The sequence below is a fragment of the Plectropomus leopardus genome, chromosome 13 (assembly GCF_026936395.1).
Source record: "Plectropomus leopardus strain MGB_pleo_1.0 chromosome 13, ASM2693639v1, whole genome shotgun sequence".
Taxonomy (NCBI): domain Eukaryota; kingdom Metazoa; phylum Chordata; class Actinopteri; order Perciformes; family Serranidae; genus Plectropomus; species Plectropomus leopardus.
In genome coordinates, this window is record NC_142188.1 from 6,914,783 (window position 1) to 6,935,260 (window position 20,478).

At 40.1% G+C, this 20,478-nt stretch overlaps 1 protein-coding gene across 3 annotated transcripts in view; it reads right to left on the minus strand.

Annotated features, from left to right (window-relative positions):
* wdpcp (WD repeat containing planar cell polarity effector) overlaps positions 1-20,478 on the minus strand; it is a 102,896-nt gene that overhangs the window by 66,590 nt on the left and 15,828 nt on the right. For 2 of the 3 annotated variants that reach the window (XM_088086229.1, XM_088086230.1), the window contains 3 exons: positions 17,194-17,296; positions 9,282-9,366; positions 5,220-5,264 (listed from right to left, as the gene is read on the minus strand). In XM_088086229.1, coding sequence (XP_087942355.1) covers positions 5,220-5,264; positions 9,282-9,342 — 106 coding nt within the window. In that variant the 5' untranslated portion in view covers positions 9,343-9,366; positions 17,194-17,296. The remainder of the gene's footprint in view (positions 1-5,219; positions 5,265-9,281; positions 9,367-17,193; positions 17,297-20,478) is intronic. The other variant, XM_088086231.1, reaches the window with a different exon arrangement.

Below are 20,478 nucleotides of genomic sequence, written 5' to 3' on the forward strand. Positions count from 1 at the left end.
AATAGAACTAGAACAGCAACACAGCCTCCAAAAATGGCAAAATAGTTAAATCAACACCTCTTCAAAGCCATTTCAACAAAAACATGAGTGGAAGTTACTGCATGACTGTTGGGTACACTGGGCTTAATCTAATGGAGTGTAATGTAATACCTGGCAACTGAGTGCGCACACAAAAAGAAGGAAATACTTTTTTTCCAGTTTAAAAGGCCCTAAAAACATATTTTCTTCGGGGCCATACATGCAGTGTTTTCTGGGCTCTCAACTCCATTTATTTTTAAGTAAACGCAAAGAATGCAAGCGTTCAAAAGTGCCTGTTTTTCAGGGCATGAAGGCTGCGTCCTGAGATTAATAAAGTGCGACTTTTGAAACACAACATTGTGCAACACACGCCATGAGATGGGGAACAACGAATCACGGCACAGCAGATATCTTTGCTATCTTGCGTAATTATCGTTCTATGATAAATATGGGGAGGTAGCTGATTATTTTAGTGCAGGGCTACTCAAAGTTTTACATCTGGTCCATGGACATTTAAAGCTGAGTGCACACTTAACCCTTTAACACCTGGACTGACATCAAGTTTCTTGTGCTGCGTTCAAACTCCTTTTCTGAGCGTTTGAACCTCTGAAACCTGAGCTTGATTTCTTTAAAAGGGGGGAGAAAATAAGTGATATAGCAACAAATGTCGTGCAAATTACAAAATATTACTTAAAAATTACAAGTTAGTAACCTGAAAATTAGCTGGGGGGGGATTATTAGATATTATTCAAAAAAGAAAAAAACTCGGAAAAAATATCCAGAAAACTATCATTCTCATAATTATATATTTAAAATGATGTTACAGAAAACAAAATATTATTTTATACCATTTTAGGTCATTTTTTCTTTTTTTTCATTTATTTTTGTTTTCAGGTAATTTACTTGTAACTTTCTACTTATTTCTTGCTAATTATTTGTGCAATTTCTTGTTAAGTTGCGAATTGCCTTGTTCCCATGTTTTTTGAAGAAGTCAGGTCAATTTGCTCAGGTTTCAAGGGGTTAAAAACAACACCTGGAAAAATATCAGCTCAAAAATCAAGATTTCTGGTTAAGATATGGTGTTGGTTATTCTACCAGCTTCTTTACTGTGAGTGATCGAGTCTTTCATGAACAAATGTTACTAATGTTACTTCACATTAGAGATTTATTTCTCTTTTTCACTGCGCATCTTCTTCGATAGTTTCAAGGTGGCCAGTTAGGATGCAGGTGATGTTATGCACCAATGCATGAATACAGAAATCAGAGTAATCAAAAACAAATTTCAGGAGCTAAATCACAAATGAGCATTTAAATCATCTTGGAAACAGGAGTGTAGTTGTGTTACATTAGCGGATGTGAGTGAAAGAAGTAAATTTTTTCAAAGGAAGTTTCTTAAAACCTCTTGACTTCCATAACAGGAACTGATAGCATCTTTCAGGTCACCAACATCCTCTCCTCCAGGGCCTGCTTATGTATGAAACATGAACATTTATTTTTAGTCTTTTTTTGTTATTTGAAAACTAATAATAAATTTAAAAGCTTTTATAATGGCAAGTAAAAATTGATTTAATGGCACATAGATTACTGAACCAGACAAGTGGGAAAAAAACTAACATTGTACTCTGCAGATGGTGGATTTATTAATCAGTCAATCAAATTTAATCGAATGCACTCACAAGCCTCTAATGACCCAGATAAGCCAATATTTTGAGTTAATGAATAAAAACCAGATTTAAAAAAAAAAAGACAAAAAACTTACTTTGTTGCTTACTAAGTGATGAATATTAAATGTTATAGTGTGAGTACATTGTATAATGTGCCTAAAATATGAAGCAGTTTTTCAAGGACTTTGAATGCCAAATGGATTTGTGTAATAAGAGCCAAAATATTAAGACAGTATATTGTTTTGAACACACGTGCACATTTTTGTTTATTTGTTTAATGTCAGTGTATTTAGATGGTCAGCCTGCTCACTTTAAATTAGTATATTATGGTTGACTGATGTTAAAACAAGCATTGTATATGCTTATGCAACAGTACATTACAGTATACAAAATAAGTCTTATGAGTCATTATGCATAATTAATGAGAGTTTGATGAGAATATGTGTTTAATGTTCCTCTCTAGTGTGTAAAACTCTGAAGTGTGTATCTGTGCTGCTCTGTTTACATGGGGAAACTAAATTACTGGTCATATTCTTGTTAGACACATTCAATTTATGATGTTAAGATGAATGTTTAAGTGTCCATTCAAAATATCAAACTAACATTTTATACTAATCTAATGTGATCTACTTAACATGCAGTCGTATCATGACCTGAGCTGTCGTCACAGCGCTGTGTGAAAATGTTGTGATACTTTTGGGAAGTGCTCCCCTGCTCTGTCTCTCCCCTCCTCTTCCTCCCCCTGTCCTCCCTCCACTCTGATATCAAGCCACACTTTAGTAATCCTCCAAATGAAAGGATTTGGAGCGAGAGCATCGTCTCCCCACTGAAGATTGGAATGAAAGAGAAGGCAGCTTCTCAGATGAGAGAGAGACGGGAGAGGACCCCGTGATGAGAGGGAGAGACATACTGTACACAAAATGAGAGGGAACAAAAATATACATGGTGGGAGAAAAACTGAGACAAAGAGGAGGAAATCAGCGAAAGAGAGGCGGAAACATCTGAAAGAGGCACAGTAACAAAAGGAAAGACATGAGGACGTAGAGAAAGAGACACAAAAAACAGGATTGACTGAGGAAGCACGGAAAAGTAGAGATATTTACAGTATGTCTTTAAAAATAGAGAACGACGGGCAAGAGAGGGTTTATGCACTCAGAAATGTCCGATTTAAAGCTGCTCTAATCAACTGTTCATATTCACAATGCATCAAACAGCTGATTTTAAAGGTGTCGCTCATACTGACGAACCTTCAAATAATTATCACCTAACTCTGCGGCTCCCCTCAGAGCGTTCTACCGTCTTTATTTTGGTTTTACGGCCCAAAACGTAATTGTTTTGGTTCATTTTTATCTCTCTCATCACCTCTATTCCAGCACATAAATAACTACTTCAACCATTTAAACTAGGCAGAAAGCAGCAGAAAGACAAAGTTAGAGACTGGATGGTGAAGACAGTGGAGCAGGAGAGACTAAATACAACTAAAAATCATACTTTGAATCATCCAGTGGACACAAATATGAGTCTATTTGCTAATATTTTCCTCGTATTACCTTAAAAGGTGATAATATGCTGATGTTGTTGATGTTCTTTTAACAGGTGGCTGTTAAAAGTTAATTATTGCAGGTACTGAATTAATTTTTAAATAAAAGAAGGTATTTTTATAACCTAATAATACTCAAATTTAAAATATAGACAGAAAACAATACACACAGTCTCCCGTGTGATAGATAAAAGGTAAATGAACTGCATTTATTTAGTTCTTTTCTGGTCTTAGCGACCACTTAAAATGCTACACACACACACACTCATACAGTTTTGGCAAAAGGCTTCTGATCAGGAATGAACACACACACACACACACACACACACACACACACACAAACACACTCATTTGGACTGCAGGAGCTGGGGATCGAACCACCGTTGGATAAATGGACGGCTCCACCTCCTGAGCCACCGCCACACCTGAAGTCACAACATTTTCTAAAGGAAAAGAAATATTAGCAGCAGCCTACTTTTGATAATGTAAACTCGATTGTAAATGTTTAAAAACAAACTTTAAGATAAGATAACCTGTTGGCATAGCAGAAGGGCTTATTAAGTGGGGAAATATAGTTCTACTGGTGACGTAAAAGTTTGGTTCATTGTTTTCCAATGTAACAGTATTATATTAGGTCATATTAGGTTTGGATATTGTAGTATGGTAAGTAGGGCTGTACCGGATTCAGAATTATGTCAATCACATCAGATTTGGCCGGTTAGTTTGAATATTCAATGATTCCTTTTGTTTTCCACACAAAGTTTTAAAGTCTGAACGGGGCTTAGCGGGACGTTCAGTGTGACAGCGGCCATCAAATATATAATCTATAATCTATATAAAGTTAACAAGCTAACCACTCTAGATATCAACAAAACAGAGAGACTGTGTTAACTTGCTGAAAGCTGAAAAAAACGACTGCTCGACTTGAAGCAACCTCGGTCAACTGAGGGTCTCCGACTGATGAGTCGAGTCTCCGACTTTTTTTTCCAGCTGTCCTATCATTTGCCTTCACTCATTCAGTCATAATATCCACAGCACTGATGATTATTCATTTAAAAAATCTCATTGTGTAAATATTTTGTTGAGGTACCAATAGTCAACCCAAAATTATAATCTATATATCAATATCAAAGCGTTTGGTGAAAAATACTGTGATATTTGATTTTCTTCATTTCACCCAGTGCTATTTACATTCTTTATACATTTGTATAATCTACCAAAATTTTGGACAAAGATTAAGCCACAGAATTTTGAACTGTAAATTTGGAGCACCTCTTGGGAACATAAGTGTAATTTTGGAAAAGTTGACTTTGGGAAATTAGTTTGAATGTATTCAGCACGATACATTTTTAAGGCGTGGCACATAGATGATGATGTAGCAACCCTCTTTGGGAAATTTAACAATGCTCACAAAACACATCATTTCCTTTAAAAAAAAAAAACAAAAAAGAAAAACGAAGGATAAGCAGCCCGTCCCTGCACTGCGAGGACCATGGGGGAGCGATTTGAGCACTTCCTGACGGTAAGGGAAGCCTCCTGGCCCGAGGCAATATGAGGCTGGACTACATGGGGCCTCCTGCTATGTGATCTAGGAGAAAGTCAACAGTTTAGTTTCCCTATCGTTGTACGGCAAGACCCCGGGTCAACAGGAACACACTCGGTGTAAGAGATAGAACCACGGAGGCCTAATAACCTGTGTGTGTGTGTGTGTGTGTGTGTGCATGTGTATATAAGGCTTTAGGCTGTAAATCCTACATACTAATATGCTCTGTGTGGACATGAGTGTGTGTGTGTGTGTGTGTGTGTGTGTGGCTAACGGGTGAAATACGCAGGACCAATAATTTGTGTGTCTGTGTGTGTTTTTACAGCTTATGGGAGCGTGGGAGGCAGCAAAAAGCCCTTCTTCATATATAAGGAAATCACATACTTTCCGAAAACAAGACAAAATGCAACTTATCTTAAACACAAACAGACATCCAATATAAAACACTATTTACCTGGCTCTCCTTTATCGTAGTACTGATAGGTGCCAATATCTGTATCTGTGGGGCGAGAGAGAGGGAGAGAGAGGGGGGAGAGAGATGAACATCTAGCTGTCAGGGAAAAGCAGAAGACAGATCAGCAATTTCGCACCGTGGGATAAACAATCGCTATCAGCCAGTGGCCTGTCCCGTCTGCCAGCACCACAGTTCAGATAAGACCCTGTGAGGGAGGAGGAGGAGGGTGGGTGGGTGTGGGGGTCCGAGCCAGAACAGAGGGGGCAGAGGGGTATTAATAAAGACAGGAGTGTGCCTTAACCCATCCCACCTGAGGGACTGACTCCGATTTACACACACGCAACATAAACATTTAAAAGCAGATGCACACACACACTCAGCAGGCAGCTATAAAAACATATGACCGACATACATATAGCATTAAACAAGCTCAAACAAACACACACACACTCTGGTAGATATACACACACATGCACACAAACTGCTGAGCGGAGCCTTTTTTGTCAGTGTTATTCCTGCAGGCCCAAAACCATAAGCAGCCAGACTCGGATTCGCACAACACATCGTTTCTTTATCGCTCAGTTACTGTTGCTGCCGCCGCTGCTGCTGCTGCTCCCGAGGCCAGGTCACACTAATACAACAGGAGAGCTGATGGCAGACACACAAACACACACAAACACACCACTATTAGTAATGGCTTGATGTCACTTTTTCCATTTCTGACACGGATAGCGGGTCTGTAACCTTGAGTTTCTGCCAATACCAACCTTAACTGTTTTCTTTTAAACAATGAATAAGATGCTCTTAAACCCGCAGAAAGCATTTTTTTTGAGCGTTAACACTGAATGAAATGACATGGGCCTGTATGAGGTGCATATCCATAGTTAATGTATTACCTAAAGTAGATAATGATCGCATGCCCCCAGTTTGGAGAAAAAGGCAGGAGTACCTACATGGAAGCTAAGGAATAAACTGCTGTGGACGGGGACAGCAGAAAAACGGATTTTCACCACCTAAGATGGTCCCACTCAAGAAAATCAATATTGTTTTAGGTGGACGCTTTATTGGGAATATTTTCCTCGCTTCTCCTTTTTTTCAGACAGAAGTGAAGCCGTTAACAGCTTCAGCTCCCCCTCTATGCTTCAGTCATTTTAGCTCACTGAACACGGGAGCTGCTCGTCTACTGCTGCTTCGGTCCGTTAGTTTGTCTGCGTTGTTGTGTGACTTTGGAAAATCCGAGCAAACGCTTTCAAAAAGTCACACAATTACACAAATTAACAAATTAATTACATTAATTAACTGATCGAGGCGGCCATCGACCAGCAGCTCAAGTGTTCAGTGATGTTAAATTACTGTTTTACTAAATGGAGTCGGTCTTCGAGGAGAGCAAAGTGACGACTTTAGTTCGCTGTTAGAAATTATTGTCTGATGGCAAAGTAAAGGGGTGGAAATATTCATAATATAAAGTACATTTTAGTTGTGTTTTTTATAGCTCACATACATTTTGTTGTTGACCCCTCTATCCTCCATTATTCTGCACTGCCTGCATTTTGCTTTTAAGCTTTTGGTAAAGCCTACTTTCAGCACGAGCGTAGTTGAAGTGGCGCTGGATTAATAAGTCAACTAAAAGTTTCACCTTAATATTAGCAAATGGTTGCAAGGAAATAACAAACTTCAGCTTTATTGCAATTTTAGATCAGATTGTTGCTGCAGATTCTTCCCCAAAGACAGATTGGTCGAGAGATCTGGTATTTGACACCGTTTTTCGATATTTGCTTCACACTGTACCTCACCAGCATCATTTATCTTAAGCTTGTATTTAGTGCCAATAACTGTCTCTGTCTTTCCCAGCTGTAAAGACAGTTTATTGTCATATATATTGGATGCTGATCGGCTTCCTAACTAGTCAAGATGTCACAAAAGTCACTCTTGTCCGTACAATTCTTAAACTTAGATTCGCTTTTTCTCCAGATTATGTGAAAACAGCCTTCTTGTGTCAAATTCTGCGCATTTATTAATCTTCACAGTAAAGGTCAAACGTCCAAGTTCTCCTTAACATTTAGCAAATAAACCTCCAAACTCTGGCCAGTTTGTACTAACTCCTAAACTAAACTAGTCTCTTGTGGAAGAAGGATAAACACATTTTTTTTCATAATAAAATCTGCTGAGGTCTTCTTGTGCAAAGTGATTAACTCACAAACTGCTCAGAGCCAAACAGCAGAAGGCTGTGAGGGATGTCGCAAACATCATCAACGCATGTAAAACATGCACACAAACCACATAAAAAAGATTTCTTTCACAGCGTCACACAGTAGAAGCTGTTTTTATGAATCCATATTTTTGTTTTTGAGGCTGATGTATATGATGTAAGGAAGGTGGTGATAGGGAGCGTCACACCTGAGCGACCAGGCCTCTTCGCTCAGATGTATCCATCCACATTTTTCCAAGATAGCAGAAAGACACACACAGCAGGAAAAAAAACACAAACAAATAAGGATATGTCACCATCACCTGGGATATACACCCTGTCGTACCTTTGTGTATACACATAAACACACACACACAACAGAGTCAGCCTCAGAGAGACACTATCTTCGTCTAAAGCTCAGCAGACTGTGAAAGACAAGACAGAATGGAAGGGAGGAGAAAACAAGAAAATGGAGAAACAGAGCATTTCTGTCTGACAGAGGAGATGGACTGATAGGTGGCGAGCAGGAAAACGCACAAAAACTGCCAGAAAAGTCAAACTTACACTGCGCCCACCGGGCCTCATGGGGAAGAATTGCTCGCTTTCGTTCAGTGTATGTTGGTGGAGTGATGTGCAGCTGACTTCTTCAGTAGTGTGCTTGTAACGTTACGTGAAAAACAGAGTTAAATTCTTTGTGTGTCCACATATCTGGCAAATACAGCTCATCCTGATAGAAGACTTTCAAAAGTTTGTTTTTGTTTCATTTCCTCCAATGACAGACTGATAACTTATATTTGATTAGAGCACGACACACCTGTATAGTAACAAAGCTGACCAAATATTTAAAGTTCAAACCCAGACAGGTTTTAATTGTCTGCCTAATAATCCAAATGTCACATATTGAATTAGACAAATGCGAATAACTTCCTTTGGAAAGAATAACGTACATACAAAAAAGGGAAACGGGATGTTTGAAAAGGTTTGAGGACTGCCAGAGTGCCAAAAGAAATTAGAAATATGAATAAATGCAGTGTGGCTGCTAAAAGAGCAGTGTGCATCAACACGGCTAATGTTAGAGGAAACAGAGAGATTCAGCCACACGTTTGAGCCTCAGTGAGACCCGGACTCAGATGAGGAGTCTGTCGGGCACCAAAATCAGCGACTGGCAGACGTATCAAAAAAGACAGAGAATTATTTTTGAAAAAACAAAAATGTACAGAAAACTTTATTTCAAATTATCCATTTATAAAAAATATTATTTTACAGAATTTGAAGCACTTTTTTTGGGTTAATTTCTGCTTTTTGTTTTGTGTGTTTATTTTTGTTTTACTTTCCTATTGTATTTTTTGTGTGCCCTTTTTTTGTGCTAATTTTCAGGTGACTCCTTGTCCTTTTTACTAATATCTTGCAAATGTTTGGCTCATTTCTTCCTGAGGTGCTCATTTCCTTCTTCCTATGTTTTTAAACATTTAACATTAGTCAGCGTGTGTGTAGTCTCAGGAGACCTTCAGATGTTTCACTGGTTTTGTGAGTTTCTTGTGGTTATGCTGAACAATTACACTTTAAACCGTGCAGAAAAACAATTTCATGTTGTAGAAACAATATAAAGAACGTTGTGAATTATGAAATAAACAGACATTGGTGGAAGGAGAGTCTGAAGACAGCAAAGAAAAAGTGAAAACAGACAGAGAGAAACGGCGTTGACTGAGAGTCAGATTGTTAAAGTAGATATCAGTGAAGGTGAGGAGAAGGTGTGAAAACAAAGTGAGTGACGACAGAAAGACGCAGAGCAAGACGGAGTGAGTGGGACAAGAGAAAGGAGACAGAGAGAATTATTGAGAGAGGGGGAGATTGAACACGGTGATAAGTGCTACCTTTGACTTGGAGTGAGCTCTTGGTGGACCACAAGTGCAGCTCAGCCAGGCAAAACGCCATCTGACGGAGGAGTGTAACCCGAGTCTGCAGGGAGGGAAGAGTGAGAGCGAAAGAACAAATGAAGGAGCCAAACACAACCGCAGATGCATATCTTGACAAGACGACATAATAGATTGACATAAATAAACCTAATAGTCAAACAAAGTGTGCATGTATGCATACACAGACTCATGTGACCTGCAGTTACTACGACCACGAAGCTACAAAAGCAAAACAGCACTTTTCTATAGTATTATAAAGCATTTACATAAAGCAAAGATAAATTCCTATAAGGTAATGTCCCCTTTTGACTTTTAGCCAGGTTTATACTTCTACACTGAAACTCTAACGGTAAGAAATCTAAAATGTCACGTTGACACAGACCTCCTGTTTATTTTTGTGAATAGAGAACCATTTCCTGCAGTGGCAAGGAAACCTTTATTTACTTCTATTTCAAAGATAAGACACAATACATTGATGACCGAACATTTATCAGCAGAACAGAAAATTTACTTTTTGTTTTCAGAATCCGAAAAAGAAATACTTATTGATCCCAGGGGGATATTGTGGTTCATTACAGTCACTCTAACGCCAGCACAGTGGAAGTGGAGTTGTATATAAAAAGTTTATAAAAATATCAATAGAAAATTTAAAAAACGGAATAGAAAAATAGAAATAGAAATATAGTACCAGTAATAGTTATGTTTTTCCAGTGACCTGATTAATTTATTTTTAACTCACTGTTGAATTTAAAGCTTTGGAAATGTGGCCTAAAATGCACGAATGTGTGCAAAGAATGCACGTTATATCAGAGCTGAGTGTCTCATCAAGTATCTACAAACTCTGAGCGAAAATAAAATGTTCCTAACTATTAGAGTTCAAATAGCTCATTTTAGGATAACAGCGTTTCTCCAGACGGTGTGGGCGTGGCAGATCATGCTTTGATTGACAACTCCTTGGATCCCACTTTTAACAACCGTCCCTCATCTCCATGACGACAGCCATGGAGCAAAGCAGAGTCGGCGTGGTTCAGCACTTTGACTCCTAAATCTAATATGACATATGATTGGGGATAACCACACCCAAATCAATGCCGTTTCAGGAAACTGTGAAAAATCTAAAATGACAGTATTTCATATTTGGATTGAGGCTAATTTCTGATCATATTTGATGTATTTTATTATGCATGTAAGACTTTAACTCACATATTAAGAAAATTTTTGGTGTGGCATCAATGGCAGGAACCACATCAATGAAGACAATGTCTTTGGTGCAGCGGTCTCGGGTTCAACTCCCGCTCAAGGCCCTTTGCTGCATGTTGTCCCCACTCTCTGTCTCTCTTTCACGCTATAGATCTGTCCTATCTTATTAAGGCTAAAATGCCAAAAAAATAATCTTTAAAAAAGTTTTTGGTGATCTGGGTTCCCAGAGGCTTTAAGCTAATTATTTTTCCATAGTGTTGGTAGCAGCAATTAGAGGTCAAAGTAACATAAACAAAAAACATGTCAACAGTGCTGCAACAGAACAACCTTATGCAGCACCACGTCTAGCACCTGTTGTACCTGCACTCCCTGTAAGTTGGAATAACAGTTACTCTACAGGTAAGAGTGCACATTTTGACCAATAAACACATTGAAACAGCTTGAAAGAAAGACAGACAGAGACATGCACATGAACTCAGACTGACACTGAGATGTTTGCACGTTCGCTCACACATAAGAGGTGAGCAGTGACGGACGCACACTTTGGAGCTGACAGCAAAAACAAAGCAGGCCGTGTTCCTCGCATCAGCTAATGAGCAGAGGACGAGTGTTTGACAGGTGCTGGCTATCCCTGCGCCTTTATTACTGACTTTATTTTTCAGTCATTTAACTTTTGTTCTCCTCTGTGGGATTTTGCCTTTAATAATGATAGTTTGTTATTTTTTCTGTCTGTGTGAGCAGAGTCCCGACTGAGTACTGAGCCACTTCTGAGGAAGAAATTCCCACTGTGGAATCAATAAGATATCAATTACACCTGCTCTTGACTAGGGGTTGACTAATATTGACACACACAGCAGGGCTAATATAAAAATTAATAAAAATAAAAAAACAATACTGCTTAATAATAGTAGTTTATGAGACCGATAACCAATATTTGGCACCAATATGCATTTACAATAAAAATGAGAATCTCTCTGTCAATATTTAGATTTTGGAATAAAACAAACTCAGTTTAACATTTGTTTAAATTCCTTTAGAAAATGTTTAATCAAAACTAAAACTTTCAGCGTTAAATACAGCAAGTTCCCAGAAACGTTTTTTATAAAGTCAAGAGAAAATTCAAATAAAAAAAACAATAAATAAAAATAGCTCCCTGAGGTTTTACAAAGTAAAAGCTCCTCCCATGCTGACACTTTCCTTGCACTTTTTAAGCTATTGATTTTACCGGCTATCATTAAAAAAAACACAGATACAGATAATCTGCAAAAGGCCAAATATCGGCCCCAAAAATTGTCCAGGACAATAATCTGTCGACCCTTACTCTTGACTTTCGGATACTCCACTGTGTAAATTACAACCTACATGGGATGGACTCAGATCAGCACACAGTAGTGTGTGTGAGAGTATATTCTCCACAGTCTGTGCAGAGTCTTTGTACGGTGTAGCTAAAGGTGTAGCAGTATTGCTGTGCAGGCCATTCATTTCTCTATCTGTGCAGCTAATGCTCGGCGTCTCTCCATCCCCTCTCTCTTATTTCTCTCGTTAACGCTGAGAGGGGACTCTCTCTTATCTTTCCCCTCTTGCACCTCATGGTATGGGGGTGAAAAAAAATCTCATTTTCCCACTCAAACCCCAAAACTACAAGTCCCAACAAAAATACACACAGATAACACTGGGTGCCATGGAAACGCTGGGGCTAGCGTGGCCTGGCAGCGACGGCGTAACGAGTTTACTGACATAAGAGGATTCTTTTATCCTCTCCTAACCAGCTTTTTTTTAGAGGAAGTCAGCCCTTTTGGAGGGAAAACCTCATTTCAGCCAGCTTTCATTTAGTTATTGCCCATCTGGCTCAACTAAAAGTTCTTGAGACCTTGTTCTGCAGCTGTCGGGGTCTCGGGGAATTTACGGCAGAATAGAAGAAACAAGGGGGCCGACATAGATACAGAAAATACAGGAGTAAAAACGTGAGCGTGCAGGAATGATGTGTGTGTCCACGAGCCCAGCGGGCACATATGAATGAAGAAAGGCAACAGAGAGAGAGAGAGAGAGACATCAATGAAGGACAGAGTGCTTGTTCAGGACGAGGTGTTCCTGTGTGTGCTAAAATGGTAACTGAAGATAAGTCCATTAACAGTGGCTGCAGATCTTCCCCGCTGTCACATCCTACACATCAGCATGTAATGACTCCCACTCCGGCCTATTTACATGGAAATCCAAATATATGGCTCCAGTACTTGCATTAACTTCGCTGGTGCAATATAGAAATACATTTTTAATGGTTTGACTCCCCTGCACATTTGCAACTACATTCTGATCAGACCCCTTTAGGTCATCATGTAGGTGTGTTTTTAAACTGTACCAAGAGTAAAATCCAGATCTGGTGAGGCTGCTTTAGTTATTTTGGTTTTGTTCTCTGAAACAGACTGCCTGATGACTGCAGATCTGTCACAAGCTCTTTTCTTAGCCTTATGATTGATTGATTAATATATACACTGTATAATATATACAGTGTGTGTCTGTTTGTTTCTGTGAGGTGGCTAAATGGTTCATCGGCCGTTTTTGTGTAAGGGCCATTTTTCTTCTATTTTATTGACTCCTTTTCTTTTGTAGTTTTTACATTTTTCAGATTTTACTAACTGTATTCTTGTGTATGTATTGTTTTTCCTGTATCCTCTAATAAAATGTGACTTCGTAAATTGAAGTTGCCATGCCTTGCGTTTACCTGTTACTCACAGATGAGTTAGAAACACGCACATAAACACACACAGACAGTCCTCAGTCACATCCTTATCGATCAAACTTGCATTACCAGAACAAACACCCCAGAAAAGCACGATATGCAGCTCAGCGAAGCCCCGTTTATAGACCTGCCTTTAAAAGAAGGCAGTGTGATGGCATAATTTGAGGACAGTAACGTATAAAACCTATCACAGATATAGGGCTGGGTAAGAAATTATGATACCAATACCCTTAAAGTGGCACAGAGACCAACAGAGTACTTCATTCGCGAATGCAGTGGCTTGAAGGACAGCTATATTTTTGAATGTTTTGGTGGCATCACAGCACACAAATCAAATAGACCATGCTCAACCGTGTACAACTGTATGAGTTGTAGCTGCTGCTACACGAAAGTTAGCTTGGTGCCAAGGACAATTGTGAGAGTTCAGCCTGCCACACACACGGTGACAAGGCTAACTGTTGGCATCACATGGCTAATGTTGCCTCACTAGTATTAACTAGTTGAACAACAGTCTAAAGATTTCTGTGTCAGTGTGAGTTTGAGGGAACCATTTAATGGCTCGATGTTAGATGTTAGCTGCAGCTGCTCTGTTAGCTCGTGCTAACCGGGCAGAACGTCCTCTAGGAGGACAGCAGCTCCAGAGACGGCAGTAGCAGAGAGTTTGCTGATCTGACACGGAGTCAGAAGTGTCAGGGTTCAGACCCCTACAGCAAACAATCTTTTGACTGAAAACACTTCGATACGACTTAATATTAGGTTACTGGGTCAATACTTTAAAAAGGTATCGAGTCCCAATACCCAGTCATACACAGGTATGAATTAAACTGAGCAGCGTGTTGAAAAACAACAATATTCTGTGATTTTGAAATGGTTTCACATTTTGTTGAAAGCTACAAGACTGGTACAGTGACTTCACTGCACTCAAAAATGTTCACTCACATATGCACACGCACACGCACACACACAAACACACGCACACACACACACACACACACACACACACACACACACACACCATGCTGCACAGGTCCTGGACAGCTGCCACACTCATTCTGATTTCTGGCTGGGGTTGCTGTGGGTTACCTGTCCCCCCGCAGAGCTTTGTGGGGGCGTGCGGCCAGCGTACAGAGGGCTGTGTGAGGGGGTGGGGGGGTCTAGGTTATTGTACCCTGTCTTTACACTAGTAAAGAGGCTGCTTTAACATCAAAGGAGGGGAGGGAAAACATACGACTCCTCTTTCAAAGACAGTCCACAGGAACTACGACCTTGTCTGCTCTCTGCATCTCTTTCTCTGCTCTTCTTCCACTGTCCCCTCTGGGTGGTTACTGAGTGCGAGAGCATGTGTGAGTGTCTGTATGTGTGCAAAGAGAAAGAAGAAAGTGCCTTTGTATGAGTGTGCTTCAATGTGTGTTTGTGTGTGCAAGAAACAGAACGAGAAAGTCACAGACAGAACTATAGGTAAATATTTAGCTGAGACAGAGAGAAACAATGAAAGCCTTTCTGAGATATCAGGATCGTAATCCGGTCCCATCTCTCACTCTTTCTTGCTCTCAACAGCCAGAATGGATATTTATTTAAGCTAACAAAATCTAACACAGAGCTATTGTTCTTTAAATGCTCTGAATGTATACATGGATACAACATGTCCGGCTGCGAAGGGTGTCCAGGTGGGTATTCAGCACAAACATCGTTCTTTGACTCCTACCAATGACTTTTCTAACATGCCGGTGGAAGACTGACATGTCTTCACCTAAGACTGCATATACAGATGGATGATATGGATGATATTTTTAATTTTCTTTTAAAACAAGGCTACACTCTGACCTCTCCAAAATAAAATTATCTGGTTGTACTTTGGGCATGTTTGATTTAATTTGGTCTTGATTTTGAATGACGGAGAAGCCAAACAGGTCGTCTCGAGAGATACGACGAGATGATGATGGTGAGGATGAAGACAATTACAGTTGGTTGGTTAAGGACATCTAAAATCTCTCACAGACTTGAAAAATTGAAAACTTCTTCTTGGCCAAGGTGAGAGCAAAATGTACAGTGAGGCAGGAGGGACAATCAGTGTCTCATCAACTGCTCTGATTATGCAAAGGAAACCTTTTAGACGGGATGAACTGAGACTTTTGTTCCTCTCTTAATACCTCATTAAAATGTGAAGGTTATACTGGGTCGTTTTAGTGTTCATTAGTATGAAAGGGGGCTTTGAAAAGAGTCGAAATCTTGATTGAGTTGAAATTTGATGTTCATTGGTAAGAAAGGGGGCTTTGAAACGAGATTTAATCTTGATCTGGTTGACAAATATGGATGAAAGTTTTGTCCTTGTCATTGAAATTTACTATCACGTGTGGATCGAGCCTGACTTGTGCTGCCCTAAAGGTATAAATGACACGAGTAGGTTTTGGGGCGGCAGGCTGATAAGGTGGCTTGAGAATCCACTGTAGTTACTCTGTAGCCACCTAAAAAACACATTTTGGAAGCCAGTACAGATTCGGGGGCAACATACATGAGCTTTCCACTGTAGTTCTACATCACAACGTGAACGAAAGAAAGCTATACAGAAATAGGACTTAAGTGCAATATGGCCCAATCTCGTACGATACATCTGTCTCGAGTTGCCCGCTGTGAAATCCAAAACTAAACTGTAAAGTTAAAGCTGATGCCACAGGTATCTATGGCAGGACTCCTGCTAACCACCGTGTGTCAAGCATAAACACTTTAGTGGTGTTTTTCTGGATCATATGATATCGAGAGGAGTTCCTCACGTTCTGTGGCCCTTGTGTAGGTTGAATGGGGGTTTGCTAAATGTTATGAAACCTGTGAAATATGTGTTTTATTACTTGATGGGACAGCTGAGTCTCGCATGCTCAGCTGACCGATCTCAATCGCGAATGACGGGTTCCCGCATATTTTCATGGACAAAATTTCCAAACTTTTCCCTGACTTTTCAAGGAACCTTTTTTTCTTGACAAACTTGCCTGAAGTTTTCTTAAACATATCAGATTCAAACATAATTTAAGCTAGCAGGCATAAATGACAGAAGAGACAAAACGTAGTGAGAAAATGATGAAACGGACGTGACGGTTAACAGAAAGTAACACACTGACAAATATTAGAACTATGTTACATTGACAGCTTCAGAAAGAGTATATACCCTCATGTTACATGGATGTTTATTCATGGAAGATTACTGTCACAATTTCATTATACACAAAAACACTGATGACTTTTCCAAAACTTTCTATGATTTCGACTTATTTCATGATCTTTCTAGGTTTTCCATGACCGTGGAAACCCCGTAAAGGACCAACACATTTTATGTCTTGATGTTTTTACATAGAGAACACGTCACTTTCTGTTTGCCATAAAAGTTTTCGATGTTTCTAGCGCAGATTGTAAGATGGACGACATGACAGCTCCCCCGAAGTGAGGCCAAAACATCTTGATCGCCCCCTGGTGGCTGAGTGCAGTATGGGTAATAAACCCCGCCCCCTCCATGTTGGTAAATGGTACATGGGATAAACTTCAAACTCAAAGTACATACTGAATAGTTTTCCCAAAACCTGAAGTTTGTTTGAGTGATTATTTTTCTGATAAGTTTGTTTTAAATTAGTTATTCAAAGGGGATTTTCTGCGATGATTGACAGCTGTGTGTGCCAATCTGTGTGCTAACATTCAATGACACTGCTTGTGATTGGTCAGACTGGACAGAAGGTGTCTTGATGGGAACTCCCCCAACACGGGGATCGCTTCTGTGCCGAATCAGACCCCGAATGACGTCACCAGCTCAAGATGGCAACTGTTGAATCTCAGATATTTCACTTCACTTCAGCAAAGCGTCATTCATCTTTATCTGCTATTAGCTAAGCATCATCGACCAGTGGCTGGTGACTGGTCACTGTGAGATAATTTCGGGGTACTTACAGCAGTGTAATTTATGCTGCAACAGTGGTCAGGTGATAAATGAGTTCGAATGTGGCGATAACCTCAGGGTCTCTTAGGGCCGTGGTGCAGATCTGGAGCTGCACTGCAACAAGAGAGAGAGAAAGTCGAAATGAAGGCAGGTTCAAAGACATTTTGTTTGACATCTCAAGAATTCCTTCTCATCGGTATGCACTCTTTCTCGCTAACCATCTCTCTCTTTTTTCACACACACACACACACGCCAGAGGCAGTGCTGTCAGCTCGTGCAGTCGTCCCATCACTATGAAAAGAGTGACGTGGTAAATTACAGGGTTAAAGAGCTGCCATGGGATGACTGACACAAGGCCATCACAGCCTGGCCTCATTCCCCCACCCTCCAACACACACACACACACACACACACACACACACACACACACACACACACACACACACACACACACACACACACACACACACACACACACACACACACACACACACACACACACACGTATTCTCTCCTCAGCTGGCTCTGTGTAAGTTTGCCAGTTTAGTCTTTTCTCTCTCTTATTTCTCCTTGTGTACCTTCACTTATCATCCCTCTGCCTACTTGTCCCACGCCTTTTATCTTTGTCCCCACCTTTCTTGTCCTTCATGTTTTTCTGAGGTACCTCCTATTAGAAATGCATTAAGCTTTCTGACCCTCTCTGCAAGCATTCACTCTCTCTTTCTGACAATTTTTACTCTCCTCATTCTTTGTCTCATCTCTCTAAAAGGACAGTATTTAAGTGTCTGATTTCTTCTTTCTCTCTTGCAGTTTTTACTCTTTATTGTCTCATCTTTCTCAAAAAGGACAGTGTTTCAAATTTTCTGGCTTTTTTTCTCTCACAACCTTTATCTCTCGCAGACGCTCTCTCTCTCTCTCAGCGACTGCCTGGTCTTGTTTTGACTCTCTGAGAGAAACTCTGCAAACATGAAAAACATACAAAGAGCGACCAGAAAGTATATCTACATAGAGAGAGATAGGTAGGGTGTGAGTGTGTAATTGTGAGTGCATATTTTCCAATCTGAGGTGCCTTGGAGTTCCTGCCAAGTCTCAGTCAGACTACTTGAATACATACACTCATGTATTCAGTAAGCTCACTCAGGTACTCAAGTCAGTCCTGCGTCCAATCTCTCAAACTTCTGATATGTGAACTCATAACGGCACACAAGCACATGCATGGAAAGGCACATACAGTACGATGCATACTTTCCTCCTATCTTTTAACTGTGCGATACCTGAGGAAATATACACATGCACGCATTTACATACATATGAAACCACGCACACACACTCACACCAGCTCTTATCTTCAGTGTATCCTTGAGGGAGAAGCCCTCTCCCTTCCAGTGTCATATCAGAGCAAAGAAAGGTGGACAAAATCGGAAAACAGCACACCGCTGAAGAAAGAGTGAGATAATCAGGGGTGAAAAAACGGATAAAACAAAAAGATCAATCCCTGAACGGAGTCTAATGTAAATTGCGGAGGGCTGTGACCGCTGAGACAACAGATAAGATGTGAGTCTGTGTGGTGGAGAAGAGATTTTTGCAAATTCTAAGTAAAAGAACCAAAACATAAAGGTCAAATTTTAAAAAATAAATAAAAAATACTGATGGTGCAACACAGATTTTTCACTCCTTCTATTAAACTTTTCTTATTACTTTTATTGTTGGGATAATCATGCTTAAGGTTTTAGCTCTGCAGCTCCAAATCATGCTCCAGCAATGTAAACAGGAAGTACAACGTTTTTTTTGCATGCGTTTACTCTTTAGGAAGGTGGTACCATTAACAACATGCCCAAATATTCCTTTGCAGTTCCTGTTATCAGTGTATCTAAAGTGATTATTCTCAGGAACATTCTGGAGTTATAAGGAAGCAGATTTATGAATGTTAATTGACAACGATTGCACAGATAATGATATTCTCAGAGAGCGTAAGTCATTGTGAATCTAAGAATATGTGCATCATATCTATGCATTCAGAACATACTGATTCATGACCTGGAGGAGGAGTGCATTATGGGTGAATAATGCTTTGAGAAACAAGTGAGTACCTTTTGTATCCTGAATTTTCAGATGAAATTGCAGGTCCAGAGCATATCTCAACAACTACTACTGAAACGGCCAAGAAGATGGTATAAAAAAAAAAAATTCAACTTCAGAGTTACTTCTGTACAGCTCATGCAGCTGCATCATCACTATTTTCTGGCACTGTTATTAAGTTTGATCTTTATTTCAAACATGGCAAATGAAATAAGACGACAAAAATGAAATATAAGCAAGAAAAAACAACAACATCGGAATGTCCACCGGACGTATTCAGTAAACAAACATGAGTATCTCCCCCTTGATTCTTGAATGTTGCTCAGGGGCTATATAGGAAGATGACATTCACATTCTTAATTTCACCTGCTGAGCTCTGATTGGTCAATTTCAACCAGGTAAAACTTCAGTCAAAGTGCACAATCAACACAACATTGTTGTGCGGCGTACTGTGAGGTGTAATAAAACATTGTAGCCTCTCGTCTGGAGGCTCGCTTAGTCATGTTCTTGTCAAGTTCTCTTCTTCTCCACCGTTTCTCTCTTACCATCTGTCTGTCTGTCTGTCTGTCTGTCTGTCTGTCTGTCTGTCTGTCACTCTACTTCAGCGGGTTTGTTGAGGACCTAAGGCGTAACTGAACTTGACCCGCTGAGAAGAGAAAAAGAGGGGACGAACTGAAAACTATTTTCTTCAGAGTTAACATGCTGTGAGGCCTGTCGGCGGTGCACATGCACACACAAACACACACACACACACACACACACACACACACACACACACACACACAAGTACAGTGTATGGTCTCAACTGTCCCATTACAAGAAAGAGGGTTTGGCGGAGGACAGTGGAGGGTGGGCGAAGTGGCGCCAGGCAGCAGGCTTTCATTCACATTCTCACACACACACACACACACACACACACACACACACACACACACACACACACACACACACACACACACACACAGAGAGAGTCCCACAGGAGCCCATTCAGCTGTCGGCAGAAGAAGAATAGAAGTGATTGACAGGCAGAACAAAATGAGGTAAAGGTAATACTATTCAGCAGAGGTGACAGGTACAGTCACTCTGTATGCATGTGCATATGTGTGTGTGACTGTGTGTTTTATAGGCCGTGTCAATCAGCAGGAAAACGAAGCTCGAGTGACATGACCGCTGGGCAAGTCTCTTTATCGAGTGATGTGTGCAAGAATATGAGTGTG